Source organism: Rhipicephalus sanguineus, chromosome 6 (assembly GCF_013339695.2).
Source record: "Rhipicephalus sanguineus isolate Rsan-2018 chromosome 6, BIME_Rsan_1.4, whole genome shotgun sequence".
NCBI classification, from domain to species: Eukaryota; Metazoa; Arthropoda; class Arachnida; order Ixodida; family Ixodidae; genus Rhipicephalus; species Rhipicephalus sanguineus.
In genome coordinates, this window is record NC_051181.1 from 16041124 (window position 1) to 16064489 (window position 23366).

The following is a 23366-nucleotide window of genomic DNA, read 5'->3' on the forward strand; positions in this document are numbered from 1 at the left end:
AGGCGTTTTCCTCAAAAAATTGCGGGGCACTGCGGATCTTTATTTTCGTATCCACGTCATCGACAGTTAAATAATATAAATTCCCTTAAAAGCACAACTATGTCTGTTGTTTTCTTTAAACGTTTTAATAAACTGTTTACGCGTAGTTACAAATAGATATTTTGAGTTTACGTTGTTCAGCAGCGAAACTGCGGCGGGCAAGACACGGCAAGACAGCATGCACGTCGCTGTTCTCAAGAGTATCGAGAGTTCGCACATATCAAGTAGCAAAAATACTTCATCAAATAATTTATAACGCTCACATATACTGCTTCTAACGCATACTGGTTAGATTTCTTTTTTCTATTCGTGAGTGCGAGCACAGTGTGAACGAGAGGGCACGTCCGTGCTGTTTCCACTTCTGTTGCTCAACGACTATCCAAGTTTCAGTGGAGTGCTCCGTTGACTCGATAGACTATTGACTTGATGACCTTCGAAAAGTCCCGTGAAGTAGCTCGTGCTTGACCATTGAGTCAATAGATTATCGGTTGGAAGACCTTCCAAACGCCCGTGTGACACGGGTGTTCCATGCCGTGCTCATGGTGCGCTCACGGCCGTTTTGCTAGCTTGATTTACACTAAAATTGGTATTGCGTGACGTGACTGTACGACAAACGCAAATGATAGGTGCTAACACGACAATCATGACATGCATTTCATGTACGGCATGACACATGTCACACGCATGGTGCGCTCGCAGCCGGTTCACTAGCTTGATATACACCAATGTTGGTATTGCGCAACGTGACTGTATGCCGAACATAAATGAAAGGTTTTAACATGTAAGTTATGATATGCACGTCATGTACGGCATGATTTACATGACACTGCCTTGGAGCACTTCCAGCCGTATTGGTAACTGCATATATGCCAAAACTCGTATGGCATGACATGAGTGCGTGACGAACATAAACGACAAGTCATGCATTGTATATGGGTCATTGCACGCCAAGCGTCCCAGTGTTGGCGCTCGACCATCTGCGATTTGAATGAAAAAAATCAAGGACTATCTATCCAAAGCAAGAAGTATTCCACCAAAATATTTTTGGCTATGAAATTTTTGCAGTGCCGCAAACCACAAGTGAAGTTTTCCGGAAAGCTCAAAACTATGGCGCATAAGACGCATTTTCAAAAAATCTCTTCTTTCTAAATTAGGCTACGACAAAATTTTCCCTACAGAACGATCGTAGGGCTTCTCACTTAAAATAAGTTTCACGAACGTTTACGCTTTCGTGGATTTTTTATGCGGCCTTAAATATCGACAATATGGACCATATTGGGGATTTTTTCATAGAAAGTGACATTCAGTAAAGTGTAGTATTTTGTATTAACTGATCTTTACTGTAGCCAAAAAATAGTTTGAGACGTATATGGCGTGAAATGGTGTGTACAGCTGGCGACAAAGTTGGAAAGAAGTTCATTTTGGCACATGTGTAGTCGTAAATTTAACACTGAGGTGGTCCTAGTAAAATTATGCTAAATAGCGCATTTACCAGCAAAATTAGTTGTTTACTGACTCAGAAAGTTTTATAAAATTAATTTTTTGTTTTAAGCAAGAAAAATATTTTTGAAGTTGTGTTCTGCTGGTGTCTGTTCTTGCTCGTGCTTTGTCTTCACAGGAACGCGTCCAGCGGTAAGTACAACCTACGTGGATGCGAGGTTAGCCACTAAGCAGCTAGGCCACATAATCATCTTCGCCCGTGCTTATTTGAACACTTACTAGCGAGTATTGGCCTGAGTCAATGAGAAATGCGAACCCCGCTAGAGCGACTTTAAGCACATGCAGCTTACGCAACAGCATGAAGTGACATCGACGCACGCAACACCCCGTTGCCTTCCTATATCGCCCACTCTCCTCCATTCCCTCCTCCTCATTCTCAACTCTCTTTCCCATCTCTTGCTATTGCTACAGCAGCTTCTTTTGTAGTGTTAGCTACACTGGCCTAGCCGAGCCAGTTTTGCGCGCCTGCTCAAGAGCCGCGCTGCGCATGCGCGAGGATCAGTGATGTCACGCACCTGGCGCACTCCGCCGCCGCGCGCGACTCGCCATCGCCAGTCTGCGCATTCCAGAGACAGTGACGCAGTAGCCGTGGCAGATGCACTGGCGCCGGAGCGCGTGCAGCTATTCGCCTTCGCCGTACAGTCACCGTCTGACATTGTGCTGGAGCCGCTTGATAGCGCCTCTGACCGGCGTTTGCCAGTGTGGTATAGCCATGGAGAAGGAGAGCGCAAATGCTGCTCAATGACGCAGAAGAGCGGAAAAGCTTAACTCATCGGATCCCAAAGTAGTTGCTTGGCAATTAGCGTTTATCTGGTTGAGCGTAGGAAGAATGAACAGAAGAAGGCTTAACGTGCTGCGGAGACAGGAAAAGCTAAGAATAATCAGCTGAACCTTTGCTAACACTACGTATATCCTGCATAGCCGAGCTAAGCCACTGCAAAATTTTTTTTTCTATTTCTATGTGACCGACCCAGTACACGTGTAACCACTGCCTTGCACACGCCGTGCCGGTGTGTGTATGAATATTCGCCATTATTGTAGGTTCTTCTCATAAGCTTGAGCACCCAACGCGAACAGTGCAGCTTAATCTGGAACGAACGCGGCCACCAACGATAAGGCTGGTACCTTCAATGCCACATGTATAAATGCCGATGGACCTAACCGTTGATCAGATTAATGACGGCCGACAACTGTGATTGCCGCTATAAGTGTACAGTGTGTATTGCTTGTACTTTGACTCTTCATTTCCTGGGCACAAGTTCCCCCAATATAGAGTTTCATCTTTACAGGGGTGCAACAGCCGAAATGAGATTTGGAGCAATTTTTGGAGCAGCAAAATGTTGCTTTTGGAGCACAAAAATCCAAACTTGGAGCAGGTTGCAAAAAAAAAACCAGAATTTTTTAGCCCAAAATCCCGAATTTGGAGCAGTATAACAAAGAAGGCTTACTTTTAGAAAAGAAAACAAAAATACGTAAAAAGCATTCAACATCAGCTAATTCGTGCACAGTGCACGTGAACACTGCTATTTCAATAAAAGCAGTGTGTTGAGCCACCCCACAGTGCGAACAATGACGAAGTCAGTGCGAACAATGACTAAGTCCACATTACCATTTGCAGGACCTGTCAAATAATTCGACAGGCACTGTGCTAATGTGGACCTGCGAACCTGGCAACCTGGAAATGTGGGAGGTCTGCAAAGCAGGAGCAAGTGGGGGTAGCGAAAAAAGAAAACTGGCATACGCTTTTGTCTATTGTTTCTCAAGGCCGCAGAAACGCCGTACACAGCAGCTCCAAATGACTGCCAATATTTTGTAGACGTCAGCGATCACACTAGTACTCGTAATTACATGGCGCGTGCACGAAAGAGTAATTAAGGAACAAAATGTGTTGTGTCCCTGACAGCTAGCACTAATAGCCCCTTCTAAATCTAAGTATGCTTTTCCGCAGAACACCAGTGGACTGCGAAAAAAGAGGCTTAAAAAGCGTTCTGCATGCAATAAAACAAGCATCAGGAAATTTGAGAACTACTGTCCTTTTCTATTGCGATAGCAACTATATGGACACTCTCGACGAGTTTTTGCCGTCGTCTCTCATATAAGGTTCAAATTGATAACATATCCCTATGCATAGTATGTTCTACCGTCGGTAAACGTGCCCTAGTGCATGCGACAAACACGGCTGAAGCAGATATCAAACGAGGCAGCCCATCGCCGTCGCTCGGAGGGCGTATGCAATAACACCACTCCGCTCGGGAAGCCTGCCATCGAAGCGTAAAGAAACGCCCTGCCCGTCTTGAACAAGCATGAAAAAACGCGGCAGAGGGGCGGTGGGGGGGGGGGGGGGCTGTCGCTCGAGCAGCAACTTTTGAATTTTGATTCTAAGGGCGCGGCCGCGATCGCTAGTGCGCGCGCTATCTCGGCAGCCATCAGCGGGCAGCCATCAGCGGGCAGCTCGTATATCCTGCTGCGTGCTGCGCTCTCAATGCAAAGACACTGTGCAGAAAGAGCATCTTTCCCTGAAAACGCCGTATTCTATTACACCAACGTTTTGTAGAATTACGCGAGATCGGATGCAAAACAGTTTGCTGCCAGCCTCACTTCGTATAGCATTACAATTTGTTGTTATCGCATTCATTGCTTCGTCCTTCCGGTGAAACTGACTTTTTTCTTTTCTTTCGCGGGGGAGTTAGGGTTAGGGTCTACGCGTCTGTATTCAATGACGATGCCCACACTACAGATGACCAACGCAGCCTCCATTTCTCGCTCAAATTTGCACAACTGAGAAAATTTTAAGCTGGTCGGGTATTTTGGCGCAGCGTGGTGCAAATTTAACAAATTTCACGGTTTTGCTCAGCTTGGCGCAAAAATAAGGAATTTTATCAAATTGGCACAATTGGTGCAGCTGTTGCATCCCTGTCTTTAACAACCCGTGTACCCCTATCCACTTTATGTGGTACTTATGTGCATGCAAACCTGGGAGTGTTAGTCAGCGCCACTCGTATACACAACGGCAAATGTGGAACACTCATAGCTATGAGGGCGAGTGTGGACGGGGATGTGACCGCCGCTGTAGCACAATTGGTAGAGGATTGGGCATGCTTCAGGTTCAGTCCCTGTCAGCAACTAGTTGTCCCTCTTCACATCTATATCACAACTGCTACAATACACTCAAAACATTATGACCTCTGTACCTCCCTTGACTTCATTATCTGCTGGTTTTCATTGAATAAGCCTTCAAAATTCCCTTCCTTCATTGTCTGTGCCATTCTTTACCTTCTGCATGGCTACGCTATGCCAAGAGCTGCTTGGCACATGGCCGCTTTCAGTGGCGTACACCCGCTGAGTTTTGCGTGGACAACGTATAGCGCTACTCAAAGCTTAAAGAGCTCCGCTGTTCAAAAACTTGTACGCGCAAACAAACGAGACATGGAAGAGCAAGAAACAAAACAAGCATTACAATAACATCAAACGAACAACACACACTTCAACTATAATAATGACGATGGCATCATTAACACTTATAGAACTTGATTTGTTATTGTTGCAGGCTTGGCCAAATGTTTTGATAAAATACTGTTCCTGAGCAGAATGTTCCAATGATTTCATCTTGGCATGGGCACAAATTATGCCTCAGCTCTTCCACCGCAGCATACTCTTAAAATTTTGGACATACGTACCTTGACAAGCATTTGTAATAACAAAATAACTTTCACTGAATCCATTTTCAAAGACTTGTCCATAAATATTCAGTACCTGATGTTATAGCGTAGTAGAATGATTAAAACGCTGGCCAGCGTCTGCTATTGCTCGGCAGTTCATGACGTCACTGTGGCTGGGATATATAAAGCTTGAACGGATTGACGCGGCAATAAGCGATCTGGTGTTCTGGACCTGTGTGCTGCGTCCAAGTTATTACATTGGCAAAGAGGATGAGATGCGTTGCTCGGGCCTGCCGAGCGTCCACTAGCCACCAGGAGCCGGCACCTATGGGAGGCGTTCTTGCAACGTGAAAGCTGTTGGAGACCATGTCTGGACATTGCACCGGCCGTCTACCCAACGCAGCAGGCGTCTGCAGGTGACGCGTAAGGCGTTTTCGCAGTGGCAAGTGGTGTGGGCCTGGCAACGCAGCAATGGACGCTGAAGCGTCCAGAAGGCTACAATACGATAAGCGCCTTTTCACTCTGTTTTAGTTACAGCCATGTTGAGGTTGGGCAAGATAGTCAAGCGCTTACATACTTTGACGCTCACAAACCACTTGCGCTACAGTGTGATGCTTCCGCGTACGGTGTTGGAGCTGTTATTTTTCATGTAATGCCAGACGGACAAGAACAGTCAATTGCTTTTGCCTCACAAACTCTGACACCAGCGGAGCGAGCGCTGAATTTTGGGCTTAAGAAATTTCACAAATTTCTCTTTGGTCGCCAGTTTGTACTCTACACCGACCATCAGGCACTTCTTGGTATTCTTGGGCAAGGCAAACCGACCCCCTTCCTAGCTGCGGCTAGACTACAAAGGTGGTCATTAATACTGGCAGCACATCAGTACACCTTAAAGTATCGAAAGGGCAACAAAACTGAAGTGGCTGATGCGCTGTCAAGACTACCTTTGAGCTGCGACTCAAAAGGAGATGAAGCCGAGTGTTTATCTGTTTTTGAGTGTACGCCACTTACGGCGCAGGATGTGGCTAGAGCGACAGCCAGAGATGCTATACTGTGCACTGTACGTGAGTACACCCTCTCGGGATGGCATGCAGACGTACCAGAACATCTGCAACCGTATTACATGTGGCGTTTTGAGCTCTTGATTGAGCAGGACTGTGTGACCTGGGGGTCACGAGTAATTGTACCAGAGCAGTTGAGAGTGTCGGTACTAGCCTTATTGCATGAGGATCATCCTGGCACCAGCAGAATGAAAATGCTGGCACGCAGTTTTGTCTGGTCGCAGGGACTCAACAAATGTATTGAAGAGTATGTCCGACAGTGCAGGGTGTGCCAGTGTGCACGCACAGCGGTTGAATTGGCTCCCCTACAGCCCTGGCCATATCCTGCAAAGTGTTGGCAAAGACTTCATGCAGACTTTGCATCAAAAGGCCAACACAATTTTCTGGTTCTGGTCGATGCCTATCCTAAGTGGATTGAAGTTTGGTTGATGTCTTCAATATCTGTATCGCAAACAATACGCAGGCTGCGCAGTGTTTTAAATGCGAATGCATTTCTTAGTTGGGCTATGTCAGGCGTTCAGCGTTGTCCGCGGCACCCTCTCCCGTAGCAACAGCTGCGGGCGCGCGCGCTTATCCTCGCCCCTAGCAACTGGAGCATGTGGTGCGAGAGAGTGTAGGAGAGGGTATGTGCAGTGCTTCGCCGATCCTTCTCTCGCCGTTCGCTCTCTCTCCTCCCTGCGCCCCACTCTCCCGTCCGCTCGCGCCTCACTCTCGACCGTTCGCTGGCTGGGCGCCTCTCAAGAACATCCGGAAATGTGTGCTCGAGACGCCGCTGTGAAACGCCAACGCCGAGCCGAGAACGCTGGTGCCCCACTCTCCCGTCCGCTCGCTCCTCACTCTCGACCGTTCGCTGGCTGGGCGCCTCTCAAGGCGATGGCAGAAGTCGGTGAAGGCGAATGTCTGACGGCAACGGTATCCTCTCTCAGCGCAAGAAATGCATTCGCATTTCCTCACAATTCCCTTCAGGGAGGTGGGGGCATTTTTTTTTCGGCGTACGGCTTCCCAGAAGAAATTGTTAGTGACAATGGGCCACAGTTTACTTTACAAAAGTTTGCCGACTTTATGGCAAAGAATAATATAAAACACACAAGGACACCGCCCTATCACGCAAGTTCTAATGGGGCTGACGAACGCCTAGTATACAAATTACTAAACAAATGTTACTGAAACAGGTGCCTGCCCAATATGAAACCCGGGAAAAAGAATCGCTGCAGGAGGGAATAGATAATTTCCTTATGTCCTACCGCAATATACCGCCTATGCTTACAGGAAAGACGCCAGCCGAGCTCTTCCTCAAGCGGCAGCCTAGAGTGAAGCTAACTTTCCTGAAACCGGACTTTGTGAGTGATATGGCGAGCAAACAAGTCCACGTTAAAGTAAGATCTGACGCCAAAAGAGGCGGTGAACGTGTGTTTATAGTGGGGGAGAGAGTGTAGGTGAAGTGTGTGCGCGGTGAGATTTCTTCCTGGGAAGAGGGCATAGTGACGCAAGTGGTTAGCCCCGTGACCTATCTTGTACATGTGGCGAAACAAGTACGATTCGTCCACGTTGACCATTTGCACCCATCATTCACTTGCCCGGTCTGCGGGTGCCTACTCCTGCTGCTGATCCACCACCAAGTGACCATACTGGCAGGGTTTTGCAGCACGCAAACATAGGAAAAAAGGACAGAGTAGACAGAAAGAGCGCTGACTTCCAACTGACTTTATTTTGCAAAGTGGTAAAATAGATGAGAGGAAGATAAAAAGCAAACATACAGCCTAATCAAAGTCACTGTAATCGAAGCACATGGAACGGATCCACCATTGCCTTAACGCCCGGCCAAGTATTCACATTCTAACTGCGATGGGGAGCTTACGCAGTTTTCACCTAGTGAGTGAATTATTTCTGCTTCGATGATCTCGCGGCTTAACTGATCTCTGTGCCTTGCCTTTATCGCACATCGATCGAAGAGGGGGGTGCAACTGCAATCCCGGCAATGGATGCCAAGGTGCTCTTGTATCACATTACGTACATTATTTCGGTGCTCTTGCAGGCGGTCATTTACGCACCTGCCGGTTTGGCCGACGTAAGCCTTCCCACATGTCAGTGGGATCGAGTAGACGACTCGCACTGCGCATGGGACGTAGCGTGACCTGTGCGCTACAGTGCACGGGGCAGAGTATGCGCGAAGTGTGTTGACCTGCCCCCCCCCCCCCCCTTGCATAGTCTCTGCAATTTTTCCGGTGCAGAAAAAACCACCTGAACGCTGGCGGCCTGGCCAATCTTTTTTTTAACTTGTGCGATACATCGTGCACATACGGTAGTACGACAGGCCGGCTCTTTTCGACACTGTTTCGCTTCTCATGCCTGTCGCCGCGCTGCACGACAACCACCAGCTTTTCTGTCACAGAAACCAGTACGTGTGCAGGATATCCGGCTTCTTTCAAACGCTCTACTTGTAGAGCGAAACTGCGATTTACAGTGTGAGGGCAGGACTTTTTAAGGCGTTAGCAAGGCAAAGGTTCGCGATGCTCGGTTTGACAAATTTTGAATGGGCCGAGCTGAAAGGCAATAGTGGCTTGCCGCTTCTTGGCTCGTACATCCAACAAACATGGGAGGATTCTATCGAAAGCTTCAAGTCCAGAAACCTCAAGCTGTCATCAGTGTGCAATTCATGAGTCAGAACAAGCGGCTGCAAGCAATCCCAGAAAACGGTCAAAATGTCAGAGGAAATGGTCTGGAAATCTTGGCTTTCGCATTTAAAAAGTACCAAATAATCGTCAACAAAACAGCAAACTTTAAAAACTACACAGTTGTCAAGCTTGTTTGACAAGACACAATCATGATGCGCTAGGAATATGTCGCTAAGAATGGGCGCCAAACAGGATCCAATACATACTCCACTTTTTTGTAAGTAGTTTTTTTCATTCCATGATACAAAGGTTGCCTTCAAATAAAAACTGAGCAATTCTAGCAAGCTGCTATTATGAATTCCTGTGCGCGTTTGAAACGCTGATGACCCAAACCACTCCCCATCCACCACTCCCCATCAGTTGCATTATCACAGTTAGAACGTGAATACTTGGCCGGGCGTTAAGGCAATGGTGGATCCGTTCCACGTGCTTCGATTACAGTGACTTTGATTAGGCTGCATGTTTGCTTTTTATCTTCCTTTTCCTCTCATATATTTTGCCGCTTTGCAAAATAAAGTCAGTTGGAAGTCAGCGCTATTTCTGTCTACTCTGTCCTTTTTTCCTATGTTCGTGCGCTGCAAAACCCTGTCAGTATGATTACCAACCAACTAGCCCAGGCCTCAACACTTATAAACCAAGTGACCCTTTTATCGAGACACCCATTCTGCAGCGATGGCGTAGTGGTAGAGCATCAGCTTCGCATGCGAGAGGTCCGTGGTTCGAATCCCAGTGCCGGACAATTCCCAACCGGATTAAAAAAAAAAAAAAGTCCGCGTGATGATGGAATTGTGTAAAAAAGGCCTGGGGTGCAGCCTCACTGGCGACCACAGCCAGCAATGCACTCCCTCACCAGAGCAGGATTGGCCACCCTGGTGTAGTACTTGGCCACTTCCTCCCATATGAATACACCAATTAACCCTCGGCCCTCAGTCCCCAGCGGCTGCGAAGCAACTGACCAAGGCGGCGGTCAGACCTGCGACGCAGCAGAGGGTGCTAAGAATCTCTGGGTACGGACAGGCCGCCATTGGAATCTGAATTTGGCTACATATAACGCTAGAACTTTATCTAGTGAGGCGAGTCTAGCTGTACTATTCGAGGAATTAAGAGGGTGTTAAGTGGGATGTAATAGGGCTCAGTGAGGTTAGGAGGCCACAGGAAGCTTATACAGTGCTGAAGAACGGACACGTCCTATGCTATTGTGGCTTAGCTGACAGAAGAGAACTAGGAGTGGGGTTCCTTATTCATAAAGATATAGCTGGCAATATAGAGGAATACTATAGCATTAATGAGAGGGTGATATGTATCGTAATTAGGTTTAATAAGAGGTACAAGATGAAGGTGGTACAGGCCTACGCGCCTACATCCCGCCATGATGATCAAATGGTTGAACGCTTCTACGAAGACGTAGAATCAGCAATGAGTAAGGTAAAGACACAGTATACAGTACTGATGGGCGACTTTAATGCAAAGGTAGGCAAGAAGCAGGCTGGAGATCATGCAGTTGGGGAATATGGCATCGGCTCTAGAAACGCCAGAGGGGAGTTACTAGTAGAGTTTGCAGAACGCAATAATTTACGCATCTTGAATACCTTCTACAGAAAACGGGCTACTCGTAAGTGGACGTGGAGGAGTCCTAATGGCAAAACTAAAAATGAAATAGACTTCATAATGTGCGGCCACCCGGGCATTGTACAGGATGTGGAAGTAGCTAACAAGATCCGATGCAGTGACCATAGAATGGTAAGATCTAGAATTCAACTTGACGTGAGGAAGGAACGGCAGAAACTGATACGCAAGAAGCCGATTAATGAACTAGCTCTGAGAGGGAAAGTTCAGGAATTCAGAGTTTCACTTCAGAATAGGTACGCGGCTTTAACCGAGGAAACCGACCTTAGCGTTGACGCAATAAATGATAATCTGACTAGTATCATCAAGGAGTGTGCAGTGGAAGTCGGGGGTACAGTCGTTAGACAGGACATAGGTAAGCTATCCCAAGAGACGAAAAACCTCATTAAGAAACGTCAAGCTATGAAAGCCTCAAATGCAACAGACAAAATAGAGCTGGCGGAGCTTTCGAAGTTAATCAATAGGCGTAAAGTAGCCGACGTAAGAAAGTATAATATGGAGAGAATTGAGCATGCTCTAAAGAACGGAAGAAGCCTCAAAGCTATGAAGACAAAATTGTGCATAGGCAAAAATCAGATGTATGCATTAAGGGACAAGGAAGGCAAGGTCACAAACAATATGGATAGAATAGTTGAGGTAGCGGAAGAGTTCTACAGAGATCTGTACAGCAGCCGAGGCATTCAGGATGATAACGTAAGAAGGAGTAATAGCGCAGAGGAATCTGACATCCCACCAGTATTGACAGGAGAAGTAAAGAAAGCCCTAAAGGGAATGCAAAGAGGCAAAGCAGCTGGTGAGGATCAGGTAACATCAGACCTGTTGAAAGACGGTGGAGAGATTATGTTAGAGAAACTGGCCACCCTGTATACGAAGTGCCTCTCGACGGGGAGGATACCAGAATCTTGGAAGAATGCCAACATCATCTTGATCCATAAGAAAGGGGACGTCAAGGACCTGAAAAATTACAGGCCCATAAGCTTACTGTCCGTTGTCTACAAGCTATTTACAAAAGTAATTGCTAACAGAATTAATACGACATTAGAGTTCAATCAACCAAGGGACCAGGCAGGATTTCGTACAGGATTCTCAACAATAGACCATATTCATACTATCAATCAGGTGACAGAGAAATGCGCGGAATACAACCAACCCTTATACATAGCCTTCATAGATTACGAGAAGGCATTTGATTCGGTGGAGACATCAGCAGTCATGCAGGCAGTGCGGAATTAAGGCATCGACGAAGCCTATATAAACATAATGGAAGAAATCTACAGCGGATCCACAGCCACTATAGTCCTCCATAAAGAAAGCGACAGAATCCCAATAAAGAAGGGCGTACAGCAGGGAGACACGATCTCTTCAATGTTATTCACCGCGTGTTTACAGGAGGTTTTCAGGGCGCTAGATTGGGAAGAGTTAGGGATAAGAGTTAACGGAGAGTATCTCAGTAACCTGCAATTCGCTGATGACATTGCATTGATGAGTAACGCGGGAGATGAATTGCAGCTCATGATTACTGAACTGGATACGGAAAGTAGAAGAGTAGGTCTGAAAATTAATATGCATAAAACTAAAGTAATGTGGAACAATCTTGGCAGAGAACAGCGCTTTGCGATAGGTGGCGAGACACTGGAAGTTGTAAGGGAGTACGTCTACTTAGGACAGGTAGTAACCGTGGAGCCGAACCATGAGAGTGAAATAACTAGAAGAATAAGGATGGGTTGGGGCTCATTCGGCAAGCATTATCAAATCATGAATGGTAGTCTACCACTATCCCTCAAGAGGAAGGTATATAACAGCTGCATCTTACCGGTACTTACCTACGGAGCAGAAACCTGGAGACTTACAAAGAGGGTTCAACTTAAACTGAGGACGACGCAGCGAGCGATGGAAAGGAAAATGATAGGTATAACCTTAAGAGACAGGAAGAGAGCAGAGTGGGTCAGGGAACAAACGGGGGTTAAGGACATCATAGTTGAAATCAAGAAGAAGAAATGGATATGGGCCAGGCACGTAGCACGTCGGCAGGATAACCGGTGGTCATTAAGGGTAACTGACTGGATTCCAAGAGATGGCAAACGCGTGAGGGGGAGACAGAAAATTAGGTGGGTAGATGAGATTAAGAAGTTTGCAGGTATTACGTGGCAGCAGAAAGCACAGGACCGGGTTGATTGGCGGAACATGGGAGAGGCCTTTGCCCTGCAGTGGGCGTAGACAGGCTGATGATGATGATGATTATCCCTACAACACCGCCACCGCAAGAGATGGTGACAAAGCCGTTTATTGAGCCACAGATGCCTTGACCAGTTGGTTCACCACCATCACTGCCTTCGAGCCCCGCTGCAACAATTTCGAGGGTTCCCAGCCTGACTCTGCAGCCCCTTTTGCCCCACCACTCGTTGCCAAGTGGTCCTCATCTGGATACCACAGCTGCAGATTCACCTACAGTGCCTTTGAGGCGAAGTGCACGGGAGCGTCGTCAGCCGAACTGGTTTAAGCATTCTGACTATAAGTGATGTGTATCTTCTTATTTTTGGATTAAGTGGCAAGAATTGTTATAACGTAGCAGAATGATTAAAACGCTGGCCAGCATCTGCTATTGATCGGCACTTCGTGGCGTCACTGTGGCTGGGATATATAAAGCTCGAACAGATCAAAGCGGCAATAAACGCTCTGAAACATGAAACAAGGTACTGCGCAAAGTAAACACGGACAAGGAAGTGAACGAGGATGGGCGCAGACTCACGACTGAATTTTATTGAAAACAAAACGCATATCTATGCGACACAAACCGCAAAATCATCTATGCGCATGCGAGGAACCTGCTTTCATTATCGTTCTCTTTTTTTCTTGATGAAGAAAGCCTCGGCAAGCTCACGTGCCAACTGGTTCTGACTACGCCTCAAGATTTTTGTTGTTGCCAGCAAAGGCTGGCACGGTTTGCCACAGGCAGCCGACGGGCATGCGCTGCAGTGAATAGGCAAATTAGAACCTTGTCCGTTCTTTATCGAAAGCTGGTGTTCCCTTAGTCGTTCATTTATACACTGGCCCGTTTGGCCGATGTATGCTTTCCCGCACGTCAGAGGGAGCGTGCAAGCTTGCACTAAAAGCCACGCCACTCAGTTCGTCGAGTGCTTGATGGGGGTGGTATATGAAATCCCTCTGACATGCGGGAAAGTATACATCGGCCAAACGGGCCGGTGTATAAATGAACAACTAAGGAAACACCAGCTTTCGATAAAGAACGGACAAGGTTCTAATTTGCCTATTCACTGCAGCGCATGCCCGTCGGCTGCCTGTGGCAAACCGTGCCAGCCTTTGCTGGCAACAACAAAAATCTTGAGGCGTAGTCAGAACCAGTTGGCACGTGAGCTTGCCGAGGCTTTCTTCATCAAGAAAAAAAGAGACATTTGCATCAGTGATACCTCCATAACATTGTACGATAATGAAAGCAGGTTCCTCGCAAGTGCACAGATGATTTTGCGGTTTGTGTCGCATAAATATGCGTTTTGTTTTCAATTAAATTCAGTCGCGAGTCTGCGCCCGTCCTCGTTCACTTCCTTGTCCCTGTTTCCTTTGCTCAGCACCTTGTTTCATGATGTACGACCGACTCGCCCAGCAACATGCATTATAAACGCGCTGGTGTTCTGGACCTGCGTGCTGCGTCCAAGTTATTACATCTGACACATTCCCAAATTTTCGCTAAAGCCCGACTAAAAGTGAATGCAGGAGCAAAGATGTGGCACCATTAAATCACACACCTTTGCACGTTCTGCTCGCCATTGGGGATCTTGCGCAGCTTGCGCCGCTTGAGGATCTTGACAGCTCTCCGGCAAAGTGTCTCCGAGTCAAGCACTTCCTTGACCTTGCCGTACGAGCCCTCACCGAGGACGTCCCCCATCAGGTAGTGGCCCACCATCTTGGGACGTTTCTTCTTGGCCTTGTAGATTATGTCCTACAGGCACAACCACACACTTCTCAAAACAAGAAGCCGTACAGCCACTCCCAATGGCAATAGAAAAATCATTCCAATATATGCTGCTAGATAATGCAACTCTCTTAAGATTTCTTTCACGGCACTGAGTGGAAGAAAAACAGAATTCCGATATTCCTTTGCCCTGCTATAAGTGTTGCTACAGACCTAATATTGCTACTTTCGCTTGTCTAGGCCCCTTTCCATCCAAGAAAAATAATCAAAAGATGTTTGGCCGACATGGCTCATGGGTCATTGCATGCATGATAGAATCTGCCGTGGAAGGCTCTCGATTTGTGTGTGTCCACAACCAACCAAAAGTTGGGCTGCCACACAAAGACTTGCTTCCATCTCACAAATATGAGTGGCACGTCCATACACGGTATGTCCATAAATTAATGAGACCGTATTGATCTGATCGTTACATATTATTTAAATTTTTCAAAACAGATTTCTTGGGCATCGATACAAAATCTACAACGTAATTCCCACGCTTCAAAGGCTCACGAAAGTCAGCTGCCATGACTTCTCTTGGAGACTCTGTGACAGCCCGCTGGATGGCAGGAACACTGTTGAAACGGTGACCTTTCTGGCTTTTTTTGAGCTCTTAGAACACAAAGCAGTCTGCCGGGATCACATCAGGGCTGATGCAGACCTGATACAGCCCTGATGTGAGCCCGGCAGACTTGTTCCTGTTCCCAAAGCTCAAGAGAAGCCAGAAACAGAAAGGTCACTGTTTCGACAGTGTTCCTGCTATGACGGTGTTTCTGGCAAATGTGGAAACGTTAACAAGTGACAATCCCTTGATTCAATAGCTCATACTTGCCATTCAGCCATAACTGCGCTAAATAAAACCTGGCTACCCCCAGGTATTGGTGACAATCAAATATTTCAAGACATGCACCACTTTTCCATTTATTATCGCTGTGATCATGAATCCCATGTTGGAGGTGGTGCTACGTTGGCTACCGCACGAAATTTTCCGTCTTATCATCCCCGACTTCAAACAGTCCTTGAACTGGTATGGGCGCGTGCTTACATCTGCCACAGAAGCTTTGTATTTGGGGTTTGCTACCGTCCACCCAGTGAGCCTTGTTGCCTATTTACATGACACCACTGATACCAACACATCATCCTTTCATCTTTCTACTGGGAGACTAACTTTCTCAACATTTCCTGGTCTTCTGATCATCTGGTATCAAAACTATTTTCTTCAGAAAGTTTTTACTTCATCAACCTCGGCTCAGTTTTTTCTCTGCATCAGATTGTTTCGCAACCTGCTAGGTTAACCAACAATGCTGCAAGTACACCCGACCTTGTTGTCCTGATGTTGTGACCTTGAGCCATCTTTTTTTTCATTCAAAGCCGCAGAGTCAAAAAGAGCTTCACAACAACGCCAACTTTGAGGCTATTAATAGCTTTCTAAACGTTTTCTTAGAAGATATCGAAAGTCAAACAGAAACTAAATTAAACACGTTTACATCTACAGTTCTTGAATTAACTGAGAAACACCGGTCCTATGCACACCATTTCTTCCCTTTCCAAAGCTATTTGGTATAATGCGCACATAAAGCGACTTTTAACAGAAAAAAACCAATTCTACCATTCAGCCAAGCATTCTCCCTCCGAAAAGCAGCGGGACGCATACAAGAAGGCTTATATTTTTGTAATACAAACAACCCGCAATAATTTCCTCCAACCTTACTATGCTCAGCAATGACCGAATGTTTTGGCGAACTGTCAGCCCCGACTGAGAGAGCGAAAATGCACTACTAGATTCTTCTGGGGTAACAATTCCGTTAGAATGGTTTGCATCTGGGCTAGTTGGTGATTTGTTACATCATCGTGTGTGACATTTCCTGAGATGGTATGATGAACTTTATTCGGGTGCTGAAGATCAACCCTAAGTTGATGCAGGCGGCTCCCACGTTGGGACAGTAAGGTTAACCTTACCGCCATATCGTGGGCCTTCTGGACGGCCTGTGCTTGATCTGAAAGAGCTCCACTGTGAAAGCCACAGTGGAGCTTAGTGTGTGGCACTGGGAATTCTCTTCTGTTCATTTAATAATGCTTCGTCACTTCATTATATGTGAGTAATCGGTCCCTGTTCTCCTCCTGCATATTATCGGGATACTGGCCACGTAGTGCACGGATAGTAAGTCCTTGTGCAGCTGCGTTAGCCACCTCGTTTAAATTCTTCCGAGATGGATCGACAGTCCCTATATGTGCAGAAAACCAGCGGATTTCAATCTCTTGGTTGTCCATCGCACCAATCAGTTGGGCAGCACTTTTGGTTACAAAGCCTTTGGTAAAGTGCCTAATAGCCATCTTAAAGTCCCTGTAAATTCGCGTCCACTTCCTTAAAGCCAATGCTATTGCCACTTGTTCCACGACTGTCGCATCTTTAGTCATCTACTACTACTGCCGTAAAGGCTTTCTTTGCCCATGCAGCATCTACAAAAGCCGAATGTTGTCTGTCTGTCCTGTTCCATCCCTTGCCTTTCTTCTTTTCTGGTTGTGCACCGGGTGCATATTTCTAGGGAAAGGAGTTGTCTTAATTAGCTCTCTTATGCTACCTTTTAGCTCTACTGAATCTCTGGATTCGGTTGGATACCACCCTACCTCTTCAACTATTGCTCTACCTGGCCTTGTTCCAGAGAGCCTCTCTCTGTGGGCAATTTGGTGAGCTTCAGTTATCTCGGCTATTGTGTTGTGGAGCCCAAGTTTTATTATTTTATCATCTGGTGTACCAACCGGCAATCCCACTGCTGTTTTGACAAGCCTTTTAATTTAGCGGTTCAACTTGTTTACTTCTGTCTGTGTCCATCTAAGCATACCAGCTGCATAGGAGAAGTGACACAAGGTGAAAGCGTGGACGACCAGTCTCATGGCGCTGTCCTCTCCCAACCCTCTCTGTCTGTTAGTAATTCTCCTGAGGAGTCTTATTACCTCCTCAGTCTTGCTAGTGATATGTGGTATTGTTCTTCCATTCATCCCGTTTGCCTCGAGGAATAGCCCTAAGACTCTAATGGAATTGACTTGCTTAATGGATATGCCAGCCTTTGTAGTTAGTACTAACCTGGGTTCTTCTTCAGGATTCTCATAAATGCTCTCCTGAAGCCTGCTTTCCGCCTGTCCCATACTTCCTTCAGCGCTCCATATAGTCACGTCGTCCGCATAAATTGTGAAGTGAATGCCATCTATCATTTTTAATCCTTTTGCCACTTTTGACATGGCCAGGTTGAAAAGCATAGGTGACAAGACCGACCCTTGTGGTGTTCCTCTGTCACCCAGATACAACTTCTTTGATTTAATATCCCCGAATATAAGGTGTGCTGAGCGATCGCTAAGAAAGGTTTCAACCACTTCATAGAGCCTTCTGCCCAATCCCAGTTCTGAAATGACCTCAAGTATTGCTCCATGCTTAAGTCTGTCAAAAGCTTTTTCTACATCCAACCCCAAGGGAGCCGTATTGTTCTTTGGGTTGGCTAAGAGCAGTTGATGTTTGATTAGCAACATGGCATCTTGTGTGGACAAGCCTGGCCTGAAACCAATCAGATTATACGGCAGGATGTCATTGTCCTCCACATATTTTGTTAATCTGTTCAATATGACATGCTCCATTGTCTTCCCTAGACATGATGTCAGCGAAATTGGCCTGAGGTTATCCAAGTTGAGCTGTCTGCCCGGCTTTGGTATTAAGATAGTATTGGCTGTCTTCCATTCTTCTGAATATACCCCATCCTTCCATAATTCATTAATGTAGGTGGTGAGATATTTTATGAAGTCGTCGTCCAGATTCTTAGCAATCTGTTAGAGATGCCATCTGGGCCAGCTGCTGACCTACTATTCAAATCATACAGTGCCATGCGCACTTCACTTTCTGTGAATTCCCGGTCCATAGAGTTGCATTCTGCTCCTAAGTAATCCGGATAACTTACTTCCTGGTCCTCTTTCCTGAGGGGCAAGTATTGAGCTGCCAATCACTCCATTATGCTCTCTGTGCTTGCAGTCTGACTTTCCTGATGTTTGCCACTGCCGTACATCTATTCGGTTTAGTGCCTTTTTCATTGAGCAGATGTCTAAGCAGATTCCATTTGCCTCCGCGTTTTATCCTTCCATCTACAGAGTTACAAACCTCATTCCATTGTTGTTTCTGCAGATATTGCGCGTGCTCCTCGATATCCCTGTTGAGTTGAGCAATTCGCTTCCTAAGTCTTCTGTTCAAGCGCTGAGATTTCCATCTTTGTAAAATCAATTGCTTGGCTTCTATCAAATGCGCCAATCTACTGTCCATCTGCTCGACCGCTTCCTCTGTTTCCATAGCCTTAGTTGCTGCGTTCAAGTCTTCCCTAAGTTGAGCTATCCACTCTGGTGGTCTGATTTGCCCATTTCCTTCTGTTTCCGCTCTGTCCTGTCTGATTTTTCTAAACTGATCCCAGTCTATGTATCTGAAGTATTTTACCTCCACCCCTGTCATTTCCAACATTATGTGCAGAATATAGTGGTCGCTCCCCAGATCCGTGCAGAGTTGATCCACTCAGCCCTGGGTAAGTAAGAAGTAAAGGTTAAGTCCGGAGTCGTGTTCCTACACGTGGAGGTGCCACACCTAGTAGGAAGGCTGGGGGCCTAGATCCGTGGCAAGATGCCAGATTCCTTCCCCTTTCTTAGTATTCCAGCGGTAACCCCAAGATTGGTGTGGGGCGTTGAAGTCCCCTCCTATTATCAGGGACGCAGTTCTGGCTACCCCCATGGCCTTATTAAAAATTGCTCTAAAGCTCTGTCTCATTTCGCTGGGACTGCTATATATGTTGAGGCAGAACAAGCTGTGCGCTTTACCTCTTTGCCTTTTTAGAACCATTTCTATGAATATATATTCAATTTCGGTAGCCCCTAATTTTAAGTCATGCTGAATGTAGGGAATTTTCTTGTCAATTAGGGTGACGATTCCCCTGCCCAGTTCTTTGCCTTTGCAGACCGCTTTAAAGCCGGACAGCCCGATCTCCTCCGCTAGAGTTTCCTGCAGCATTATTAATTTTGGTGTATTTTCAACCGTTTTAATTACCTGTGCTAGTGACGCTTTTTTTTTATGAAATCCTCTGCAATTCCACTGCCACACACTAAATCTCTTTCTGCTATCCATTATTATTGCCATTACCCCCAGACTTGCTCACCCCAGTCATTGTTCTCTTGACTGTACTACTTAGCGCTCCTGGGAGTGACCTAACGCTTTCGGCTTCCGAGGGCATATATTCATCATCCTCACCTTGGGCCTCCAGCGTTTTCAGCCTTTTTTCGGCTGTTAACGTCCACTTCCATGTTTTATCCACCGTAAGATTAACTCTGTCTACCGTGTCCTTTAGATCTCTGATCGCATTCTTGATCCCCTCCAGAACAGAGCACATCAATTCCACCTCTCTTTTTGGGCGCCGGTATGTTTTCTTCCTCCTGGCTGTTACTTCTACTCACCGGCTTAGGTATTGCTGCACTGCCGCTTTCTACCCTCAACCCTTTGTTCATTTCCTGTATCTGCTTCTTAAGTTCTTCATTAGCTTTCTTTAATGATATAACCTCTCTGTTCAGCTATTCTACTCTGGCATCATTACTCTGCACCTGCAAGGCTATCACCCCATTACCTGTGGCTTTCACAGTGCCTTTGACTTTCTCGGCCCAGGTCACTCCTGGCTCCTATTTCTTGTTTGTCTTCAGCTCCTGCCCCTCTTGAGACCTGGAACAGTTTCTTCCCCTCGATGTTGAACGATGTCTTGATCCCAACCTGCTTCTTCGCTTCCCGGCGCCTGGAGGGGTTCCCTTCATCGGTTGAGCCGATTCCCTTTTGGTATCCACCTTGAAGCGTTCTCTTCTTCGTACTCTCACTACGTATGGTACTTGGTACTGCTGCTTGCAAGCCTTGTCACCTGTGGGGTGATCTTCACCGCAGAACTTGCATTTGGGAGAGCATGTGTGATCCTCCCCTGGGTTTTGCATACCACATCCCCTGCACTGCACAACGTCAGGTGTGGGACAAACGTCTGATCTGTGTCCTATTCTTCCACATGCGTAGCATACATCAAATTGCTTTCTGTACAGATAGCACCTCACTAGGGTTGACTCGTATTTGATGAAATTGGGCACCCTGAGTCCGTCCAAAAGCACAATAACCGAGCCCGTTGCCTTGATACACTGTGCAGCCAACGCCGTTGGATTGTATTCATGCACAATCATTTTCGTGATTACACTTTGACTGTCGGTGAGGTTCACTCTTATAATGACCCCTTTGCACGTAGAGTGAGGGGCCATTTCATAAGCGCTGACTTCATATTCCGTCTCCATGATCGTAATAGACTTGATTCTCACATACCTTTCGGCATGATCGGAGTCCGGCGTACTAACCACCACGATGTTCTGCGTGAAGTTGGGGCAGACTATGTCTCCCTTCGCTTGGTCTGCTGTAAGTCCGGCCACCTCGACTATCGCTTCTCCAAAAGCTGTATAGTGCCGACTTTGTTCAAATTGAGGCCTCCCCGAGGTCTAACGATGATTTTCCTGTGCTCCTCCGGCAGTTGCGGCATCCTTGACGGCTTCACAATCTGGCGCTTGAGCTTGTCTGCCCCAGGGGCACCTTTGTTGGCGATCACCTTTCCTTGCAATTCTTGGATCAAATTGGCGGTTCCACCAGCTCACCAGGTCTTTTTCGCAGATCGCGATCTTCGGTTGGTGCCAACCCATTCCTTCCTCGCCTTCTTCCGTCTCCGAGGAGACTTCGTCGTCCATACGTATACAAGCTATACCGGCTTGGCAGGCTCGCTAGGCCTACGTGGCGTTAGGCCATGCGGGGCTCCCGCGTGCAAAACACTGGAAGAAGTCCAAACAATGCTGGCCCACCTTGTCCAAAGGTATCACCCGATTCACCTTAACTCCACAAATCTGATGATGTGCTTGAAAACACGGTCCTGCCGAAATTGCCTGCAGAATCATTCAAAAAAGTCGAAGCCGATGCGGAGCGCTTCCGCTATTCCGACTTCTTTTAATTTTTCAACTGTGGATCCAATCTTATGGTTTGAACCCCATGGTGTAGAAAACATTATTGAATCTTTGAAGGTGACTTCAAACCCAGGAATTCAAGTCATCAGTGCTAAATTCTTAAAAAGTATGAAAGTATATTCTGGTCTTATTCTATCAAAGATATCCCAACCATCTATTGATGAATCCACCCTACCGTCAGACTGGAAAATCGGGAAGTGGTTCCAGGCACAAATCTGGAAGTAAAAACTCTCCCTTCAAATACGAACCCATTTGACTAACCAGTATTCTGTGCAAAATCCGTCAACATATCTTATATGCCAACATTGCTCATTTCCTTGATGAGAATTCATTTTTTTCAAAAGCTCGACATGACTTCTACAGATCTTGTGAAACACAGCTGGCTTTACTTACTCATAAACTACACACTATCCTTGATAGTCGTTCAACCGCTGACGAATTTAGCAGCCTTAGATGCCTCATCAAATGCAAAAATTAACCGGCATCCCTTGTTGGCATTGTACGTTGGTGGCGTCAACACGAGTGATGCAAAAAATCATCATCACATGATGACGTCACCATAGGACGTCATCATGAGGTCACAGGTCGTAAAATTTTGTGATGTCATCATGCCATCACTGTGAGGTCACATAACATGTCACATGGTGATGTCATCACATGACATCATTGCTGGGTCATAGGTGGGCCGATCGAGGAGGCAGTGCAAAACAAGTTGAAGTGCAGAAATCTTACAATGCCTCCGACCCTGGAGGCACCGCAAGACCATCTTAATTGCAGAAAGTTTTCATAGGGGGCACAAAAGGTTCCACACATCGACTTAGCAGAAAAGAAAGAAGAAGGCTTTCACCTTTGAGTCAACTGAGGTGGATGCATCGGGACCCTGTGGGTTTTATTTTCCTAGATTTATCAAATGCTTTTGAAAAAGTTTGACACAGTTTACTTCTCGTGAATGATTTCAAATTAAACATCGACAACAAAGTACTTTCTTCGACTGAATATTTTATAAATGGACGCTGATAATTTGTGTCTCCTAACCCCTTTAACTCTTTGCTGTACGAAATCCTTTCTCACTTTCCGTCCGTCCTGGTCCGAAAGTAAAAGACTCAAAGAACAAGTAAAAGTAGTTCACCTACTCTTTACAGATGGCGCGTAACGTATTGAGAAACAGAAGATTTGTTTTATACACTCCCACACGACCAGTTGATGAAATCCGTGAAATCTTGCATCACCGAGGGTAATGATGAACTGGCCTTTGTCAATAGTAGCCTAGTTTCTGTTGAGGCTTTCCTGGAGCTTTTGAGCTTTTATCTTAAGTCCACCTTTGTAACGTGGGAAGGGAAGCAGTTCATACAAAAGTCCGGTGTATGTATCAGCTCTAGGGTGGCACCTGTTTTGAGCGATATTTTTCTGAGTACTGTTGACCGGCTTGTAGAATGTGAAGCACATGATCTTGTGGTGAAAATGTTTCGCTACAAAACTATCTTATTCTTTTTCGGAAAGACTGTTCCCCTTTTCACCACATTAACATTATGAAGTTATTTAAGGAAAAGGCTTTTGGGCTGGCTGAATTTCACCTGTGAATTACCGAGTAACAATTGTTTGCAGTTTTTGGACCTCCGTTTGTTTTTGCAAGGTGACCATGTTTGCCGGTGTTCCTCACCGCGTTCCAAAAAATCTCTGTTTCCGTACACATCCAGTCATTCTAAGATTATTAAGAATGCCATCGCAATGAATTCCTTACATTCTGCCTTAAAAAAGTCCTGCATTCACAAATGTCAGGATAGCT

General features: G+C 46.2%; 1 protein-coding gene across 6 annotated transcripts in view; it reads right to left on the minus strand.

Annotated features, from left to right (window-relative positions):
- The window catches only part of LOC119397111 (serine/threonine-protein kinase STK11), a 336048-nt gene that overhangs the window by 270773 nt on the left and 41909 nt on the right, over nt 1–23366 (minus strand). For 5 of the 6 annotated variants that reach the window (XM_049416704.1, XM_049416705.1, XM_049416701.1 and 2 more), the window contains exon 3: nt 14325–14518. The exons of the other annotated variant lie outside the window; for it this stretch is intronic. In XM_049416704.1, coding sequence (XP_049272661.1) covers nt 14325–14518 — 194 coding nt within the window. The remainder of the gene's footprint in view (nt 1–14324; nt 14519–23366) is intronic. 6 annotated transcript variants of the gene reach the window in all.